General features: G+C 40.9%; 1 protein-coding gene across 5 annotated transcripts in view; it reads left to right on the top strand.

Annotated features, from left to right (window-relative positions):
* LOC117955259 (protein turtle homolog B-like) overlaps positions 1–22,093 on the top strand; it is a 105,441-nt gene that overhangs the window by 76,969 nt on the left and 6,379 nt on the right. For 2 of the 5 annotated variants that reach the window (XM_034889622.1, XM_034889623.1), the window contains exons 15-19: positions 2,226–2,310; positions 5,090–5,254; positions 9,416–9,461; positions 11,531–11,617; positions 16,981–18,612. In XM_034889622.1, coding sequence (XP_034745513.1) covers positions 2,226–2,310; positions 5,090–5,254; positions 9,416–9,461; positions 11,531–11,617; positions 16,981–18,612 — 2,015 coding nt within the window. Of the gene's footprint in view, positions 1–2,225; positions 2,311–5,089; positions 5,255–9,415; positions 9,462–11,530; positions 11,618–16,980; positions 18,613–19,628; positions 19,675–22,093 lie in introns of all 5 variants that reach the window. The other 3 variants (XM_034889625.1, XM_034889626.1, XM_034889627.1) reach the window with 2 other exon arrangements.

Raw genomic sequence — 22,093 nt, forward strand, 5'->3', positions numbered from 1 at the left:
ATGTTATTGTATTTGCATTTCTCATGAATTAATTACATTTTAGTGTTTGTCTGTAATAGAGTACATTGTTTATTTAAAAAAAGAGATAACACCCCAGCCTAAGATGTATTAAAAAGAGTGTGAGGGTATTAGGTGCTTTCCATATTCGACTAAGAACTTGATGAAAAGACTGATGTCCATGATTAAAGGAAATTTCAGGTATTTTTCAGCCTAGGTCTTATTCTCATAGTTTTGTCCATTCTGACTAAAAGTCAAAAGAACTTAACACTCGCCACTTCTGTTTTAGATAGTGATGTTAGATTTGCGAACAAACCATTTGTTCGCAAATCTAACATCTTAAAAAGGAAAAAGTTAACTTGATTCCCAAGCAGCATAGACTCTCAAATCCTGCTTCAGCGTGGTGCATGCACAGTGCATGTGAGCCAAGTTAACTTCCAAGAGCCGCTGCTCCCGACTCTTGTTCGGCGCAACTCTCAGCAACAGGCTCTCAAAACATGGCGTTAGACACATATAGTACACTGTATCAATATTAATTATGAATACATTTTGCTTTTTAGAGGAGTAGAGTACATTTCGTTACAGCAAAGGGGAATCAATACTGATTTCTGATTTATACTTCTCTTTCAGCATTTTCACATCTTTGCACATGCCTGCTGATTCTCCTGCCATGACATGTTTGAGCTTTAATCTACCAATGTCAGCTCCATGCAGATGCTTTTATCTCTCCTTCCATTGCACAGCAAACACCCACACACACTTCTCTCCAGCCCTCCCAGCACACACACAATGCACCTAGCTTGTATATCTTTTTTGCTGCATACATCTTACTGCATCGATGACCGGGAGGGATGCTCCTGGATGTTTGGTTGTCAAGTGATGTTTGGTATGACACAACTCTCCACATTCTAATCCTATTTCCTGCTGGTGTGTGACAACTGAGTCCACAGCAAATGTATTAGACGGTCTTGGAGTGTTATGCCAACAGTACAGTAAAATAGGTACTGCCCCCTGCTAAAGGGTCCTTGAGCAAGACACTGACTAAATATCTGCCAACTCCACAGCTGCTGTTCTGTAGCTGGCCCTGCACTGTGGGGAGCACAGCCAGCACCAAGGAACTAAAAAAAGAGGCTTAATATGTCATCATGACTTAGTCATAGCTGATTTAGTAATCATCCTTTATGATGTTCACATAATCAGTAAATTTGCTCTTATCATTTTCTATTGAGACTTTGTCATGTTTTGGGGTTTAAGTAGTATTACTTTGCTCTATTGTTCTCATCAGCCCACAGCTTCATAATATCTTGTTGATTTTTAAGCAATTTGACAAGCCACATTAAGCTTCCGTTTATTACGCTTTACATCATCCTGCTGTCCGAATTAATACAATTAAAAAAAAAAAGTCTAACATTAAACTATATCATCCACACCTCTCTTAATTTGGTGTTTACAGATTTTAATGTTTCAAATATCTTTTTTTTTTCTTTCTAGCAATAAAAATGAAGGCGAAGCAACAGATGTGAACTATCTCTGGTGTGGGTCGAGCTTCAAAAACGCTGGATCCTACTTTTCCATAATATAACTAGTTAGACTCTTCCTGACACGTTTAGTCATGTAAAAGTGAGGAAGACTTGAACACAGACAGATACACACGGCGCAGAGAGGTAGATCGGGAAAAGCAGGATTGAGGGAGACTTTGTGACCCCCCCCACCTGATAAATGTCCACAACCCTATTTCATAATGCAGGCTTTCAGTTAAAATGTGAGTATCAAGTCCAAAAGTCCAATACAAGATAATACTGATGACATCCCTGTGACATCATGACTGTGATTTTGTCAGACTTTAGGAAAAGTCCCCTCAGAGCCCCAGAAGCTGAACAGTCGTTTTCATTGGCTCAGTGGTTTGTGTTTAGCAAACTGATCTTCGTGTGCAAAATTTGTGGAATGCCCCTAAAAACAAAAATTGGAATCATGCCAAATTCAGTTTGCAATACATGACTTAGAGGTTCCATTGTGCCATTTATGGACTGTAGGAACACATTTGTGTATTTCTTAGCTGTTAAACACTAAATGGAAACTGTCAGTGACTGAGCTGCACCAGCACCAGCTGCTGTGACTCAGCAGGCTGGTCTTTGGAGACACAGTCCTGAAGCTTGATCGAACCTTTCTGACACCAGACATGAGTTTACCTTCTGAACGTAGATCTCTGTCTGTTCCCCCGCTCCTAGGAGGCGTGGTATGAGTTCCGTGTCATGGCCATCATGGATGACATGATCAGCGAGCCTAGTAATGTAGTAGGAGTGTCCAGCACAGGTGAGCATTGCATCACACACTGCATTATAATTGTGGTCATGTTTAACACAATCTAATTTTATATTGAAACATAATTATCAAGTCTGGGGACCCTACATTATACATTATTTATGTATGCATGTATGTATGTATAAATACTGTATATATATATATATATACACTATATTCAATTTTTTTTCCGCACTGACAGCATTGCAACAGTTACAGCCACTAGATGGTAGGACAGTTAAGTTACTCAGAGTTTAAAAGACGCACTTACAAGCACCATGAGTTTAACGAGGTGAACCTGAACGCACCATGAAGTCCCATTGGAGCCCACAGGCTTCACAGTTTGCTCAGAATGCTACCGGCCTGCAAGCTACAGTGAAGTAAGCAGAGGTGGAGAGAGTAACAAAAACTGTAGGAATTGCTGAGCCTGCATTTGATTGATTTCCGATTTAAAATTGAAATTTGACACCCTGAATATTCATGTAAAACAAATCAGAAATTGGGGGAAGAAAAAGGAGGTCTTGGTAAAAACTCTTCTCACTGCTTTTAATTCAGAGGAGCTTCTGTTGTCAGTGTTTGGATTCAACCCAGCAACCTCTGGCAGTAACCTGCATCTCTAACCTCAGGCAATCAACTCTGAGGAGAGGCTGCGGATGTGTTGCACACGCAGCAACTCGAACTTCACATTTTGCCCACTCAGCACTATTAAATCTAGGCTCTCTTTACATGCACACTGCTTTGTACTATCCTGAAAAGTATGACATCATTGTTCTGCCTGTCTGCCATGGACTGTTTTGGGTTGCTTTGTGCTAAAAACAGACTCATTAAAGGCTGTCTTTTTTTTTTTTATTGCAATACTGAGTCTGTTTAAAATCCAAAACGAAAACACTCAAAATGTGATGTCACTCCCCTGCAGAGGTCACTGGGTACACATCATTAAGTAAGACTAGCTGCTGGTAGCATTTATAGACAGGTTTGGCTCAGGAACCCTGGATATCTGGAAGTACTCTGCTGCCCCCTACTGGTAAACACGGAGTCCTATGCAATGTGGTGATCAAAGGCTCTTGCTCATTTCTCTGTTGATCTGGTATCAGTGGGACTGCTTTTTCTATGCGTATGTGTCCTACAGCATCATACTCAAAGGGAGATGTGGATGCACCCTGTCCTCCTGAGTGAAGGTGTTTCTGGCTGATTAGTAGTTATTTCAGGTACCAATATTACTGGAGGTACAATACCTTTGCATTTTGCTGTGTCATGCTTCACTGCTGCACATAAACCAATCTAACAAGTTCATAACAAAGACTGACACACTATCCCCCCTGGTCGTCACTGAGCAATTCATTAGCATGCCGGCCACTAAAACAACTCCAACATTAATAACTGTGGTCAGTTCTGAAGTCAGTAGCTCCATAGCAGGAGTTAAAGCAGCTGCACAGCACATTTTCCTCTAGTACACTGGCTGGATATTATTTTTTTAATGATATTTTGAATGCACAACAGCACCGGTCACATTGATTATGGCTTTAAAGCATCTGAGTGTAACAAGCTGCAGAAAAGAGCCGGTCATGTTGAACGGACTACAGCGTCAGAAAATAGAGAAAAAATGCAGCTCTACACTATATTATAGTGTTGGATTTGTTCCGACAATCTGAACTTTGAATAATCTCTTTTCTCTCTTTTCATGTCACATCTAGAGACAATATATTATGAGACATTTCTAAACACTGATTGTTTTATAAGAAAAATGCACATCAAATGTCAGTCCCTCAGTCTGACATTTCATTTGTAAAGAAGTACATAACATGGATTTTTTGTATTTTCTGCTTTCGCTCTGTTTTGCTGGAAACGAATATGATGTAGTCGCCGTCAGTGGTACCATATAAATATAAAATATTTAGGTTAATCATTGCTAAAAATAAAAAATGCATTGATTTTACAAATTGTTGCAAAAAAATCAAGATATATATTTAAATCGATTGAATCAGTATGCTGCTTTTATTCTCCTGTCACTAACACTGTTCACCCGCCAATGCCCATGTAGGTGGCCGGCGCTAATTTCCGGACCTGGTCTCAAAACAGTATAACAATAATATCAGGGTTTATAACCAAAACAACCTAAAGATGTGGCAATACAGTGTACATGTGGCCTCTGCAGCTTCCGCCACCGCAAGGTCGGAATGCATATACTGTAGTTTGGGGAAAAAATTTATATTCTGCTAAGTCATCATGGCATATGCTCTGCAGAGATGCCCATTTGGAAGACACATACGGCAGCAAAGGTCAGCTCTTGCAAATTTGAATCTCATTGGATATGGCAGGACTTTCCCTTAATAGGCTCCTCCGTAGGAACGGGTTACAAATTATTGCATTTTTTGTTAGGGAGAGTGGCAAAAAGCAAAGGAGCTTACACACATCTTATGTGCATCCTGATTCAGTTGTGTTCTTGCAGGGGGCAGTGTGCTTTTTTTCAGTGGACTCGCATCTGCGCGGTAATCCCATATTAAATATCAGCCACCATTTCAGAGCCAGAAAATGAATGTTGACTTTAGCATTAGACTTGAGCAGTCTAGTTCTGTGAGCAAATGTTACATTTGTTTCTTTATTCTGTTTGCTATCTTTAACAAATGCACCTCCATTAATCTGTAATTTCCTGTGAATGGGCCACGTCTGTCCCTACACATCTCCAACTACAAACTGTCATGTCCCTGTTTTTTACATTCATTTCATTTTAATGCTCCTCTGTGACTTCAACCAGATTTACGGCCCTGACTCTTCCCTCCTCACCCCACAGACTTCTTCCCTCCCCCAGAGCTGGTTGAGGAGCGTGGCCTGGCGCGGCCGGTGGTGGCTGGCATCGTGGCCACCATCTGTTTCCTGGCAGCGGCTGTCCTGTTCAGTACCATGGCTGCCTGCTTCGTCAACAAGCAGCGCAGGCGGAAGCTGAAGAAGAAAAGAGGTGAGGTCATAAAAAGCTATCTCCACAATCGTTAAGCCAGCTTTTAGGCAACTCCAAATAATAAGATGAGAAGATTATTTCATCTTGTACAGAAAACATTCATGTAAACAGTTATGGTTAATTAATACATTAATTATGTCAAACTTTAACAGTGACCTATTTACCACAAGTTACCTAACATGTACTTCACTGATTCATGTACTTGAACTGCAACCTCAAGCGGCTTTATCTGACTCGTGTCCTCTCTGCTTCAAATACATGTTCAAACAGGAAACATCCATTTAAATGTTTGACTTGGAATATAAACTAAAAGCGGCTTAATGACACTTCAGAAAGCTGCTATGGCTATAGTCGTTGGGTACGTCCCAGTATGTTTCATTTATATGCTTCTCTTCCCCGCTTCTTAGTACTTCCACCTGAGATAGCATGGTAGACATGTTAGGAGAGATGAAACAAGAAAATGTGTTTTTAAAGGGCTGAGACGTCCTTTCCTCTGAAGTGTCACATTAAGGCTTCCCAGAAGGCTACTGTGGTCTGTCCTCTCTCATAGCTCTTCAGAGATCCCTCCTCCATCCTCACTCCTCCATCCTCCCTGTCACTCCCCGATGTAAGTCAAGTGCAGATTTGAGTCGCGCATGCTCAAATGTAAACATTTTACAACATAATGTGCCATACCCAATGAGAGTTAAGTCAAGTGCAGTTGTGAGTTGCGCATGCTCATACTGATTTGTGAAATAAACAAGCAACAACAGAAGATGCAAATCATTTCACAAACTTTTAGCTATCTATAATTGTTTGATTGACAATGTTAGCTCACAACGCCATTCAGCTAACAACCTTGTTGTGTTTGATTGCTAGCTTGTAGACAGCAGTGAACGAACTTGGTTAACTAGGTCCGTTTTGACTGTACTGACATTACAGAAGTCTCACTGGGCAGGTATAAGAGCGCGAAGCCGGACAACAACGACTTCTAGTTCAAGCAAGGAGATATCAAATAGGAGACTTGGGATCCCCCCGTTATATTTAAGGTTTTTTGTTTTTTTGTAAGGCTGCTCCAGGCTCAGCAGCAGTTTTTACAAACCTTTTATGTAAATGTCTAGTGTTGTTAATTGTGAAATCTTAAAGGACCTTTGCCTTTTTCTGAATGTGAAAATTGTTCATTGGCCTCCTTCTGTTGCATTTTCACGGCCATCATGAATTCTTTATTTAAATAGTTCTAAAACAACAGCCAACTCTGCTGTATTTCTTAGTAATGCCAACAAGAAGCCTTGCTGAAGCTTTCCAGCAGATTGGTTCGCCAAAGGATTCATTTCTTTTTTTTTGATCAAATGTGATATTTTTATTTAAGCAAAAATCACAAATATACCACAGGCAAAACACTGGAACATCAATATGTGTCCCGGGGCCAAGACATACAGAGAGGAAAGAGGGGAGGGGGGGGGGGGCACAAAACGAACGCAACAGAAAGAGTGACGTCCATGGCTTACAAATAATACATGCAGAAACAGACATACACAAACCCATACATAAACAGACACACACACAGCCACAAGACAGGGAAGCAATCACACATGCAAAATTCACTGCGTATATTTCAACGACTCCATGTACGAACACATAGGTCATGACGTGGCTTCCAACGGGTTGCAGTCATGCTCTTAGCAGTTGTAAGTCCAGCAAACAGAGCACCTTTTTTGAGCTTTAGAGAATAGATTATTTTGCTATGTTCTGTTTTGCAAGAACACTCTTATTATGTCCGTGTCCTGAATGACGCAATGAATGCACACATCCGCACGCGCACATCTGCCCCTCCCGACGTCATAAATTCTCTAAGCCTATACAGTCAGGGAGGCAAGTCATGTGCATATCATCTGTTTGAATTTAAAAACTTGAGTAAAGATGGCAGAAGGAGTCCAGCCCCAGCAGTGTTGCGCGAAAGCTAATAGCGAGAAAGTGACTAGGTCTAGCACCCTGGAAGTAATGGAGCTGTCTTGGTCTGTGAATCAGAAATTCAGACTTCTGTTTAAGAATGTTGTTTATTCTTCCTTGACTAATGATCGTTCTAAAGCTATCCGGTCAGTAAAATTGTTTGTAACAGTGAGTCTAATCGGGTGAACTCAGCTTCAAGGTTTTGCAGCTTCAGTGACGTAGCTTTGCGTGCATTAGACCAGAAAAGTATGGTATTGCTCTTAATAAACCCTTTTATCACATCATTTCCTGGTGTCTTCTACAGAGCCATCATTTATTTCTTCATATATTTGGAATTCTGCAATAAACTTAGTGATATAGGATTCATTTTTAAGTAAAGTATTGAGACGCCATCTCATCGCACATTGAGACAATTGGCCAAGTGTGGTGGCACAACGGACGCCTTTGTGGTCAGACAATGCTATTAGGAGTAACATTGCTTTATCAATTGAATGAAATAGTTGAGGGGTAAAAAAAGAAAATCTATGAGGGAAAAGATATATGTCTACCTGAGAAAAAGGAATAATCCTTACATGTGAGAATAACTGCACACCAAATATCTGAAAGCCCCAAACTGGTGGCCCATGGTTTCAGAGCATTTGTAGCCTGAGCCTGGTGCCCAGTGGGCTTTACGTTGGACCGATCAATATTGGGGTCCCACACAGCATTGAAATCTGCACCAACAATAAAAGAACAGTCTTTTAATCCATTTGATTGTTGAGCGTATTATAGAAATTTCCATGAAAAACATTCAGCGCATTAATTGACAGAAATGCAATTTTTCTGGCACCAAACTCTGTTGTGGCGATCACAATCCTGCCTGTATCCTCTGACCAAGGGGACAACACTTTAAGTGGGAGATTCCGTTTGACAACATTTGCCACGCCTTTTGTTTTGAGCTCGCTGAGGAGGAAGCAATGTATGACCGAATATGTTGGCTAAACAGCCGGTATCCGCCTGCATCAAATGTATCTCCTGTAAAAATGGAATGTCACCATTTCTCTTTCTTAGTAAGCCCAGAGTACTGGCTCGTTAATGAGGAACATTCAGTCCACCACAACTGGTGTTCTTCTTTGGACTATCGCTGTAAATTTGGTGGGCTCTCATAATCTCTATCTAAGCATCTGCTAGATTTGGGAAACACTTAAGCAGGGACCCCAAAAGATACCAAATAGGATCAGCACCTTCTAGCCCCGCTTTTAGCCCGACAATGAAAATGTTGCGGTTTCTGTCCTCCATATCTGCTAGCTTCATCTCCAGTTCCTGAAAAGTGTGGCCATGGCTGTCATGAATACTTGCAATGCTTTCCACTGTTGTTTTTAGGTTGTTCACATCCGATATGAAAGAGCCATGGCTTGCGGTCAGAGATGCCACCTGGGCATAGATAGCAGTCAGCTTATTGTTGTCGAACCCAACCGGTTGAATCTGAGACTGGATCTGAGCAAAACGTGGTTCGAGGTGGCTTTTCTATTTCTCCAGAAAAGCCTCTTCAATGGCATCCGTCTCGCCGCGTTGGATTCTGTTCTTGTTTGCCATTCTTCTTTAAGTTACTCTAGCGAAGTGGTAAAATATCGAAGTTGGACCTGTATAAAACAACTATTTGACAAAGTAGGGCCAGGAGCTACACCTTAAGCCGCCATCTCTGTCCAGCCAATCACGTGACTCCATCTGTTGGTCAGAGAGTGTTAAACACTGTATTTATATATTTTTATATATTTTATAGTGTGTATTTTCTGGTGGTATAATGATTGTATACCATAACTGTATAAAAAAACTAATTGCCTTGAGAGGAAGTAGTTATTGAATGTTTGTAAATCAATGCTTTGGTCATAATAATACAATTCTAAAACTGGAAAGAGCCAATGGTTTAACAGATGAGGGCAGTGAATTGCCAGTGTATATCATGGGTGTTTAATGAAAACAGTGTAGATTTGAACCACTCCCTAAACCTTTCACGTGGTATGGAAGGGGATGCTTCATCTACATGTTCTCTTATACGATACAAGCTTCATACGCGCTTCGTGAAAAACCTCCGGGATATCTTAACACATAATCCGAAGCCTACACATTGAACGTAACATAAGTATTGATCTTACATACATAAAACGTACTATAAACATATACATAAATATATACAATTTTTTTTTTTGAAATGGCTGTAATGTCCTTGTCTGTCTTTTTCCTGTCTTCCAGACCCCCCTCTTTCCATAACCCACTGCAGAAAAAGCATGGAAACTCCGTAAGTAACCCCAACATGACACACAGCCCCGTTACACAGCAGAGTATTCTACAACAAACCCACAATCAAACAGCAGACAGGTTTCATTCATTTTTTCTCACTGGATCAGAAGAGATCGTTTTATGCCATCCAAACAGAATATTATTCAGCAAAGCAGATACTTTGTTTCTACTTGACATGTATGCAGTACACTAGTGACATAGTAAGTAAAACTGCAGCATGGAACAATAACATGATTAATTTTAGTTAGTATCATTGTAACTAGAAGTAAATTCACAGTTCTTGAATTTAAACATATAAAGTTATCCCATTATTATATAAACGACAACCTCAAATTATGTAAATCCTGAATGTTGCTTGTCTATTGAACCTGAAAAAAAAAGTATATTTTTCTGCTACATATTACATTGTCTGGCCTGAAATCCACATCTGGATTATCAGTGTGCCCAATGTGGCATTATAGTGAGCAGATGGAAGTCTGTTGTGTCAAAGTGAACAGAGATAGACTGGCTCCTAACCTAACATCAGCGGGCTAGTTAGCTTTGTAGCCTGCTGATGTTTGCTGTGAGTTCTTGGGTGTGTGATTGGGGGGAGGGATTTCTGTTTTTGATGATGTAACAAATGTACACACCATTGCATGCGGTACGCAGCAACAGGTGTGTGTTGTGGTTTGAAGGATCAGACAAATCAATGGCTTGGTTGATGGCTGGTCTAAAAGGTTGCCCACCCTGCCGTAAAGGGGATCTCAGAGCTTAGAGCTACGTTTCCATTTCACAATATACGACGTCTGCAAACAGGACAACAAGACCATGATTAACTCAAAAATGCAAATGAAGCTATGTTGCTTCAGTTTTAACAAAATGTTCAAACACTAATCTTTGTGCAGGAGTGAACAAAGCTTTGCAGCTTAAAGCTTTACCTTGGCTGGGTCATGTTTTTTTCAAGTTGAAAAGAGTCATAATTTAGGGAAACAAAGTTGCTTCTATTTAGATTACAAAAAAAAAGAATCGTGTGTCATTAAAAATTGAGGATATAGACATTTGTCTAAAGTCTTGCTGTGAGTTTTAGGACAGCAAGACTGCAGGTGACAAAGGTGCCATCCCATTATTTCATGTCTTTTCATTACTCTGTCCTGGTGTGATCCTAAAATCAATCAACTCCACCATCATAAAGGACGCCTCAGGTCCCTTAATAGACTCTTTCACAGCCAACATTTTGACAAGTCTCATCAGAAGGAGCACAGGTGTAGCATTAATCGTGGTACTAGTAAGCCATGCCAGTGAGCAAACTTGCACAGAATGAAACCCGGACACTGGCACACATAAATGGAAAATAAACCATGAACTCTGATTTGTGATATGAAGATGAGACTTGTGTGAATCAAACATCTCCCACTCACCAACAATACGAACAGCAAGACAAAACATTTCGGACCGTCCTGCCAACCTGTACACATTTTACAATCTTCACTGTCTCTTGCTATCTCCCAACTTCATTTGAACAAAAATGCAAAAGACATTACAACTTTTATTGCAATTTTTACCAAAGCTCCCGCAAAATTAGGTATTCTGGGCCGCAACAATGTACGAAAAAAAGCCTGTGAAATCCGGAAAGGACTGATAGGTCCTGTGGTGGGAAGCACGTCTGATTTCACAAAATACGCGTTTCCTTGATTTCTCGTTTCCCGCCCCTTTTATGACACGCACCTAGAGGCATTCTATCCTGAGAGTAAATTTGACTATAAATCTTTAGAAACAATAAATGGAGAACTGTTTTACAGCAGTGGTCACATCCTACACATTTCTATTGTCTCCTGTGTCTTCCTCTTGTTGCTCTTTAGCAGCCTTTCTTTGTCTTCAAGCTTTTTCTCTGACACTTCTTTCGCTCAGATCTCCATTGTGACTTACTAATGTCTCTTGCCATTTCTGTTTTTTCCAGCCCACTTATTAATAAAGCTATATTTTCTCTCATTTTCTGTTGCGGTTTCAAACCTACCTCTCATTGACAGGGTCCCTGTTAACCTCCATATTCTCCTCACTTCTTACTGTCTGATCTCCCCACTTCTACAGGAGTCCATTTAGCCTCATTCCCAGCGTTGAACCCTTCTGGGAGGGGCTGGACGCAAGCAGGTACAGGCCCCAACCGTCCAGTCCTCAGTGAGTGTGCCAACCATTGTCCCCCGTTCTTGCACACTGTATACACCCCTTTGCACTTTGGTTCAACCCGAGCTCCTCCGACTCCTGACCTGGCTGCATGCGTCTGGCCAAATATCCCCACAAAGCAACAACAATACTGGTCTGGTTCTTTCATTGATTAAAGATGAAGGATCTTCTTCCTCAGAAGATGTTGAAAAAACCTTTTCAGCCCTGATTGTTAGGGATTTAAAATTAAATAAACAATCCATCTTGCCATGCAGGACGAGATTCAAAGAGAAAGGGAAGTATGACACAATCTGTTTGCTAATTTCTCTACCTTCAGGATAGCAGTAATAGATATTGGGACGTATAATCTTTACTTTTATATCATCATTTCTGGACTCCTTGTTGATACTCCAGTGAATTAATCCCCCTTACCAAACATGAAATGTCTGTTATACTGTATTTAGTTCACTTAGAGGATCATGGTACCTCTGAGTACTAAATCTCAAAGATTTCTATTGAAATAAATATTTGTTGAGTCTGTATGAGGTAACACAATGGTCATTTAGCCTTTGGCCCACTGATAAAAGGCCTTGCATTATTGTAAACTGGGTGTCTGTGGCCACAGTCCCAGAAAAAAATGACCAGCGGTGCACAGGTAGTGTCACATTTTACATTCCCCAGCAGTGGTTGGTACGAATCAGAAATCTTCGAGATTGTAATTTTAAAGGAACAGTTTGACATTTCATCAAATCCACTTATTCTCTTACTGGCGGAGGGTTCAATCAGAATCAGTTCCGCTCTTATTTCTACACGCTATAAATAAAGCTAGGGCCCGGGGATGGTTAGCTTTGCTTAGCATAAAGAATGAGAGCAAAGGAAAACAAATCAGATATAACATGTTAAATGGTGAGTTTTATATTTGGAGTGATTCCCCTGCTTGCATTCTTAATGCTAAGCCAACCTATCTGTCCCCTGGCCCTTGCGTTATATGTACAGACATAGGAGTGGTATCAATCTCATCTAACTTTAATGCTGCCGGGCTCTGAGAACCTGTTATTTAACTACCTGTAGTATAATGATCAGTCACTGTGTGGTAATGGTGATTCATTTGTTGAATCGAACAGAGCAATGCAGATCATGAAATGAAAGTGAAGAGTTGAGAATTACCGTGGTAAATGACATAATACACTGAATGAGAGACATTCTTGCTATTTTAAATATAAGGGAATATACAGTATATAGTACTTTTTGTCTGAAATTAATATTTAAATCCTGAGGTACTTCTTTCCAGAGCAAAGAAATCCTTCTTGAGCTGTGCGTTCAACCACAGTACTTCACTGTATTTGTTAAAGGAATACTTCAGTAGTGGTGCTGGTTGGCTGATTGTGTAACCATTGGACCGTGTTTCCAGTCTTTATGCTAAGCTGAGCTAACCAGCTGTTGGCTGTGGCTTTATGTTTACCATAGAGATAAATAGGGGTATTTCTCAAAATGTCAAACCTTTCCTTTAACATGTATTCTTGTATTTTGCATTGTTTGCAGCACTTTGCCTATGCATTGTGGCCATTTCTATGGTTTGAGCTGTAAATGTGACCGGGTCATATCTCAGTCCTTTGGATCACTGTTTCACCTCCAAGTAGCTTGAAACACTTTATTTTCTCACCTCTGTTGCTTTCTCATCCCAGATGCTGTCACTCTCAAACTTTTTTTTCTGCCTTTGTCTCATTAGATGAAAGTCAAGTATTTAAATTGTTATTCTGCATTTTAGCTTGTAGATATTACATCATCAGTGCCAATTGCTGCTCATGGTAATATGTGTAAGCATGTGAAAAGAAATGTCTGTACTCGGCAGTATTAAATTGTATAATGATCGAGTCAATGTGAATATTTTTACATTACTATTTTTTTACAGCATCAGTAATTGCAGTGTTGTCTTCTTTTTGTCATGATCCAGCCAGTTTGACAAGTATTTCTTGCATACTAATACTGTACTGAGCACATCAGGGGAAAATTCTGATTATACAGTATTTACCCTGCATTTGATCGTTTTGGCCACTATTCCGTTTGGTTGAAGCAGGGAGGCAATTGCATCAGCAAACTAAAGTCATAGCAAGAAGCTTTGAAACAATGACCATGATGTTTGAACTATTTCATAGAGTTTCTGTTTCACATATTTTAATCAAAGGGAATAATGGTCAAATCAACAAACATAACAACGTATGGATTAAATGAGTTGAAGATTGTTACATTGATGAGCATTCTTTTATGTGAACATTGGAAAGGCAGCACATTATTAAGAATGGCATAGTTGTTGTGACATATGTGTTTCTGTTATATTATGTAGACTATATTATTACTGTAGTTTATGAACACAAGCTACTTGATATTTTAGTATTATATCTCTCTGCAGCTTAATAAAACAGATGTGCTTTTTCAAGAAAACCATATCTGAGTAGGCATTGCACCCTGGAAACACAGCAGGAATATCATATGTAACTGTTTCTCAGACTCTATTTATAACATAATTATTAGGACAATCTTTATTGATTCCTATGAGGATTGGCTATATGTTTCATTTTCCAAAAATAAAGTAATTGTGGCTACAAAACAAATTTTTGTTTTCATTTACTCCTTCCTATAAGAGGACATGTTTCATCATGTACTTTAAAGTGTGTGTTGTGTGGAGACAGACAGACACACAGACAGACGGACACAGTATAAATACCAGCAGGGAATTTCACTGTTACAGCAGCTAAGCAAAGAAAAGAAAAGATAAAGATAATGTGCAAGAAACCATACAATACTTGTCAATACACAAAACTTTGCAAGATACAATACTCATTGACAATAGTTTAAATAAATGAGGATTCTGACTGTACGTATATAGGGTACTGGTAATGTTGTGAGGTGGACATAGTGCAAAATGAATTAGTGCAGGTATGGTTCAGATCATTTAAAGGGGATGTATAAGTCCAGGGGGACAATGTTTGTATTAGCCTTTAGTCCGTTAAGGGGAAATGCCCTCTGTCCTGACACAGAGGGGAATGGTTGTATAGGCAGATGGCAGCTGGCAGGAAGGACATCCTGTAGCGCTCCTTGTAACAGCTGCATCAGTATTGTGTAGTGTACTGGTCATATTCTCAAATGCAAATACAATGTAAACAGTGCCTGTCATTGCCTGAACTTAAAGTATTTGATGCCATTCAGAATCCTCATCCTTAAAGCTGGCTACAGAAAAATGGCAGTTTTTGCAATTTGGCCATCTCATCTAGCGTGCACGATTAGCCTGATCTTTGACCTGGTTTTGACAGATTTAGGTTTAAAGTCAGCATCATTCCAAAGGTGTACAAAAGTTTCTGAGGTGCCACCTGTCTGCAATGCTAAAGCATTATATTGCTGTTGATGACTACTACTACTACCTCAACCCTATTACCATAGCGTTGATTAAAGCTAGTGCCAAGGTCGGCTCTTTCCTTTTTTGACATTTTCATGTATAGTTATTTTTTGGCCTGAAGTGGTCTAGCAAGCTGTTTCTCCCAAGCTTGAGTCCCAGATTGTATTTTGTAGTTCTTTTTATTTCAAAACGCGCAAAATCAGACCTACTTGGCACAAGTAATGCGTAGCATATTTTGACAATAGCACATGCACACTTCTATCCTGTGGGTTTTTTCACGAAAATTTGGTCCCACCCATAGTTTAAAGCAAATGGAGGCATTATTTCTCAACAGCTGACAGATTGATGTATTTATGATAAATACATCATCAGTATGCAAAATAGTAGTCTTCCTGTCTAAACCTATGTTATAGCTTCATTTATTTTTTTACTGTTGTCATTAAATTTCACATCCAATGTGCTGGAGTACAGAGCCAAAACAATTAAAAGTCCCTATCACTATCACTCTCCAAATACTTTACACTTAAGATAACTAGAGTACAAGGCTCTGTGTGTATACTAACAACCATTTTGTTGTTCTCATTTTATTTTTTGTAATGGAATTGCATGAAATGAATATACTGTTTGAGAGTCTGTGTCTTTGTGTGGGATACCTCCTCCTTGTGGGCACTTTTCTGACTACAATTCTCTTGTATCACCAAATTCGAGTATGTGTCCAGCCAAGTTGGTGGTATAACAGTGAAGCATAGAGGCCCATTGTGTGTCCTTTTCCCATATTTAGCTTTGCCATGATGTATAAAACTGTTAAATGAACAGGTTTTGCAGCAGCAGATACACATTAACTCCTGGATGTTAGGCAACCCACCTAACATGTAGTATCAAGGGGAGAGCAAAGACATCTTATGTGGGAATTATTACTCTTCTTAAAGGTGCCCTGCCACACAAAACTTTTTACTTGCATTTTTTGAAATATGTTAGGTCCATCTGTTACTTTGTGAATGTGAAAATGAACAGCTACCTCCCCTGTCAGCTCTAGCCACTGAAAAGGAATAAGAGAAGAAATCAGCCCAATTACAAAAGCTGGTCAGTCTGACATCATGTCGCTTGAGCTCATTAGTATTCATTAGCTCGCCCAGTTGTGCTGGGTAAAGGATGGTGGTAGCCAGGCTCTCATTGGCTAGCTGTTAGCCAACCAGAGTCAAGCAGCTTAGGTCATTGAATATTATGTGAACTGGCACAAGTGGAGCTGAGTCTTCCTGCAGGCTTTCTATAACACACTAGAATGTCTTGAAACAAGGTAACCACGGCATTTTTCCACAAAAACGTTACTGACTCCATGGTAGAACTTCAGACACAAACTAATCCCATTATTTTCAAGAAGTTGGAGGTTTGTAATGTCCCTTTCAACTTATGAAGATGTTACAAGTGGCCAGCAAGTCCTCCAAACCATTCAACACATAGGTCATTTGTTTCTACATTCTAATACAACCCATAAGAGTTTTTCATGAAGCAGGAAATTCAACCTAACAGGAGTACAACAAGTTGTTTATGTTGTGTACATCTTCCTGTTTTTCTCCGGTCAAAATTACTAAGGCCAATACGTCCTGTAGAGCCTAACAAAAAAAGCAAATAAGAGTCGTAATTGCTGCTTGTACAAACAACCTATTCGGTTGTCTTTCAGTGGAGGACGGTCTCCAAATGGCATACAATGAAAATCCAGGTTATTTAGTTATTACATTTACTTAAACATATTTAACATATTTAGCAGGATACCTTTTTGACATGAATGACTTATAATCTAAACGTGTTTTAAAGTAGCAGTTATGATCCGGTCAGTGGAGTGCAGTTGTTATTGAAGTTATACCTTACACCTGTGCTTTTAAGGCGTGTTTTCATTTTTGTTTGATTGTATCTGTGTTTGTTTGCATCAGTAAAGCTTTGTGCAAAGTACTTTAAAGATTCACTTCTGTATTCTTTTCTTTAGGTCATCTTCAGGAAAGGTGAGCCCAGAGAGCGTTCGTTCAAAGGCATCCCCGTCAGAATCATCTGAAGATAGTCATGACCAGCGTGGAAAGAAACCACCCCCAAGTCCGGGAAAGAGGGAGGAATTGTCTTTGTACAAGAAGACCAAAAGAGCAATAACAAGCAAGAAATACAGCATCTCCAAGCATGAAGCTGAAGCAACAACCCCAATTGAACTCATCAGCCGAGGCCCAGATGGACGCTTTGTCATAGATCCCGCTGATGCGGAAATGTCTGTTAAGCCCCGGCGAATTGAGGGCTTTCCTTTTGTTGAAGAGTCAGACCTCTATCCTGAATTCCGGCAATCAGACGAAGAGAATGACGATCCCAGGCCTCTGCCCCCAGTTATGGCCCCCCTTCGGCCTCACCAGATTTCCCCTATCTCCAGTCAGGAATCCTACCTGCAACCTCCAGCCTACAGCCCTCGATTCCACAGGCCCTTCGAAGGTATGACCATAATGGAGAGCAGTCGGCTCCAGGCTTCGGGGCAGATCCGAGGTTCTCTCCATCACAGGGCTTTCTATGGCTATTTAGGTCCCCATGGGGATCATGATCCCCCACCTTTTTACATGCCTGATACTAGCCCACTCAGCTCTGTCATGTCCTCCCCTCCATACCTTGCTGAAGGTCCTTTTGGTCACCCCATGATTCCTGAAGAAATGGGGGAGGGTGATTTCCCACAATATGCTGTCCCTGGTTTCCCAATTCCACTGACGCTCACCTCTTCCTCTCGTTCACCAGAGATTTGGCAGGGACTGGATTTCACCTTTGCAAGTCTGGAGGGGCCCCAGTTTATTTTTCCACCGCATCACCCTTTGCATCTCCGCCACGACTCCCCATATCCTCCACCTCATGTTCTCCCCCTTAGTGCTTTCCAGCCCTCCTCTCTTCCCATGCCTACTTACCCAGCCGTTTTGCCACTGGAGGCCCCAAAGATCCGCTCAAGCAAGTCTCCCAGCAAGGCCAAGCCTCATGGCTCCCCAGCCAAGCATTTAGCTATGCAAGAGGCACATTTAGGGCAGCTAAGACACACAAGCCATGGTATGGGTGTGCCGGTTTTGCCTTACACCGATCCAATGGCCCACATTGTCCCTAGCACATTCAGTAGCCTGGACACTCGATGGTTTGAAACAACCTCTCGTTTCAGTCCTAGACAGGCTCGTAGGATGGATTCTGGCATGCATCAGGTGGTTCTCCAACCCTCCCGACTCTCACCCCTCACCCAAAGCCCCTTTAGTTCTCATGAGGGCTCCCCAGAGATTGTAGTACGCCCCAGACCACGTCCCAGCATTGTCCAACCTCGCATACCCCCAGAGATGTCTGAGATTACCCTCCTCCCTCCTTCCACAGCCAGCTTCTCAAGGAGATCTTCCCCCTCCTCCTCACCTGCCCTGGGCCAGGGTAAAGGCAGAGCAAGTTCCAGCTACCGTTCCCACATGGCCTTTGCCACCTCTGCAACCAGCTACCCAGCTTCCCAGTCCCCATCACCCCCCATGGAAAGCAGCAACCTATTTGGGCAGATGCCATCTCAGAGGAGAACTGAGGAGGGGATCCTTCCATCTGAGCCCTCTCCACCCCAGTTGTCGGCTTCAGGGTAGGTGCATTAGGCATGCAGAAAAGGATGCCATTTTAGTCATCTGCCCCAACCCATAATGCTTTGATGTGTGAAGTTGCTCTAACATTTTGGTTACTGATGTGCTGTCTAATCCATCAGTTTGTTAAATCATCTTTATGGCAAATTAGTTTTATAGTTTAGTTGCTTTAGATGTTTGTTTGTTTTCCTTTGTTAGCACGTTTATGTGGGGAAAAAAGAGCTGTATGGTTGAGGGAAAACCATTTTGTTGTGATGATTCATTTGATGAGCTCTGGAAGTTCAGTTTAGTTTAATTTGGTCAACGCTACTTCTCATGTCAGACATCAAGTTTGAGGTACCACCCACTGAATCTGTGAAGCATTGTTCAAAAAGTATCGCGTTGAAAAATACATTGCATTTTCTAGTGAAACTATTTGTTGAATTGACAAGTAAATGAATTTGCTTCACAGATTATACTTCAGGCCTTTTGGGGCTACAGTCCAACAAGCCCCTAAAAGCCTGGGAATTTGCAGACATCACCACAAGATCGCTGTTTTTCCATCTGTTTCATGCGTTATCTTGCTTTCAACTAACAGGAGGAATCCCATAATATTCATCCAATTGATTCCCCAGACAAAACAAACACCCATTGTTATGTCAAGCTCCAAGCCTTTGAGGATGCCTTTATCATGCAGAGGGATGCTTTAAGAAGAGTTCATCTTGGCAGGCCCTGCGGCTCATGCTCGGCCTTAGTAACCTGACTGCATGACCAATTCTCCCTTACCTTCCAACTTCTCAGATTTTTTCCTACCCTACTTCGCTTTCCCTTTCGGTAACCATCCTTTCCAAAACCCCTTTAATTGCCCCAAGGACAGCCCCGGGTCTGACTACCAAGGAAAGGTTGTTGGGCAAAGTGTGTCACAGGGCCTGTCCGCTTCTCATGTACTGCAATGTCTCCATCATTATGAATTATGGGCAGTATGGTGGTTCTTGATGGCTCCTGGAGTCTTACCTGCTTTGTTTTTGATTGATCTCAGCTATCTGGGCAGCGTTGTTGTGACCAGGTCCTCTACACCGCAATAGGTAAGGGTTGGATCCATGTCTGAAAGGGGGGGGTTAGCAGGTGGGACTTTTTTGATCACCTCGTCCTTTAAAGGGGAATACAAGACTTTGAGTCTTTGTTTGATTTGTTCCTTCCTTCAGTCAACACGTGTAATGCATTTCAGTTCTTTACTTTTTCCTTTTTATTAAAGTGGCTATGCATTTTAAGTTCTGCAGTCGTTAGTACATTATGCATTCTGATATGCATATGCCATTTGTTAGCTAATAGATTAGTTTAGAGATGTATCACCGACATAGTTTCATGCTTGAGTGGTTTGCTAACTGACCACGTTCATAGATCAATCTACCTTAGGTCTACACATCCAAGTAAGACGACAACAATAAGTATTTTTTAAAATATATTTAAAGCCACGCTGAAGTTGTTGTGTCCTATATGTAATGGGTTTGACATCAGCAAAAAGTTACATCATTGTCAATAGAAAGAAAGAACTCTTCAGCAAACAGGTCACAATCCAATGTCATTGCAAGATATCATCATGGATGAGACCTGATCCTTCTGCTCCACTCCTGTCTTGGCTCAAGACGCCAGGTATAAGGCCTGGGCTATCTGTCCCCTTTTTAGTACGTCAAGTAAGAACGTAATGCATTGCTAACTGGCTTTAGCTACCAAATGCATGTTTAAGGCCTGTCAAACAACAAAGAAGAATTGCACATGTCAAGAATTCAGTCAGTGTCTCCTTTCCTCTTCCTCTCTTGAGACCAGTGGTAAGCCATCTCTCTTATTCGGCCATCTTCCTCAGGAAGAAATCAATTGCTGCTCGATCTCGTCCAATTTCTTAAATGCATATGCTGCACATGAAGCGGCTCTAGCCTAGCCTTCTTAGCAGTCTGTCTTGCCACTACGAGACTGAACTGATTGTCAAGGATTACAATAAGGTTTGTCTATTTCAACAACGTCTAATTTCTGGGGTTGTTTATGTGCCGCCGGAAATTCCCCCGGATGTGGATTCCTGAGGACTATGGTTACCTGGTCCTCAGATCTCTGCAGGGTGAATCCAGACAGCTAGCTAGACTATCTGTCCAATCAAATTTTTCTGTGGCACAACTAAAACAACCTGTGAACGTACACATTTCACCAAAACAAGTTTTTCTGGCACCCAAGATGATTTAGAGTGGTTTAAAGAAATACAAATAAACCAGAGCACTTTTTTCTTCCATCTTGGAATGCTGTGTGGACAGCCAGAACTTCCTCCGCAGCGCCGTGGAGGAAAGGTCTTGCAATGCGAGACTACAATGAAGCCAACACTTCTCAGGATTTCTCTGGTCTTTACAGTCAGTTGTGAGAGAACCATGTGCAAAACATACAGTAGATAAATGAGCATGATCCGGCAAGATGTTGAACTGACATCCAGCTGCTCCAGGCCCGTCCTTCCTATCTGTCCCTATCGGTCTTGAAGATGAGCCTAGTAGGAGTTTGGAGGACCAATCTCATCCATAGAATGAATAATGTTTATAATAAAGGGCGTTGTACCACTAATTACTTTCTTTATACAAAAAACTATATTGATTTCTAAAACAAAACCACATAAGTAGTCATAGAATAGTCATGATTTTTCATTATTAAAAGCAGTTATGCTGTTCCCAGCAGGTATGTTCACCAATTTATTTTTGTCTTGTGTCTCTAGGTACTATATAGATTATTACAAGGTGGGGCATACTGTGTATTTCTCAAAGAATGTCTATGTGGACGTCCACATAGACATTCTTTAAGAAATAGACATTGTCAGATAATCACTTTATAAAACGTTCTTAGCATTCTTCTCAAGCGTGACACATTCTGCCATTTATAAATTTTATAGATGATTGTAGTATACAACTCCAACTGAAAAATATTTTGGAACCTAATCTCCCAAGAAATATTTATCAAGATTGGCATTATGACGTCAATTTAAGCTGTGTGTCCACTGGGAGTCATCATTCACAGCTCTTTTTTTGCATTAACAGTAAAGCACAAAGGCTGTTGCATGTTCCTGGCAGTGATGAAAGCTTAGCATGTGTAAAGTTCTCAGCGCATCAGTTTCAAGAATTTAAAAAATATCCCAGCTTTTGTCAAAAATGCACCAGATACTTAGCAGGTTTTGAGCAGCAATAGAGCAATAGCAGGAGCCATGACCAGCACTTCCTGCAACCATCTCTAGCCTGAATAACTAAAAGTAGTTTCCTGGTGGACACATGGCCTTAATCCCCTGTATGAAACATCTGTATAGAGCACAAATCAAACCATCTACTGTAAATACACAATTGCACTTGTAAGTTTGGACTGCAGAACAGTTCTCACTACAAAGTGAAGCAAGTGTCCTTCCAAAACAGCTTCTTCTTTTTATGCTAAAAAATCAATATTTTGCCAAGGGCTTGCAGATGGGGAAGACAGGGGCTTGAT

The sequence above is a fragment of the Etheostoma cragini genome, chromosome 13, assembly GCF_013103735.1.
Source record: "Etheostoma cragini isolate CJK2018 chromosome 13, CSU_Ecrag_1.0, whole genome shotgun sequence".
Taxonomy (NCBI): domain Eukaryota; kingdom Metazoa; phylum Chordata; class Actinopteri; order Perciformes; family Percidae; genus Etheostoma; species Etheostoma cragini.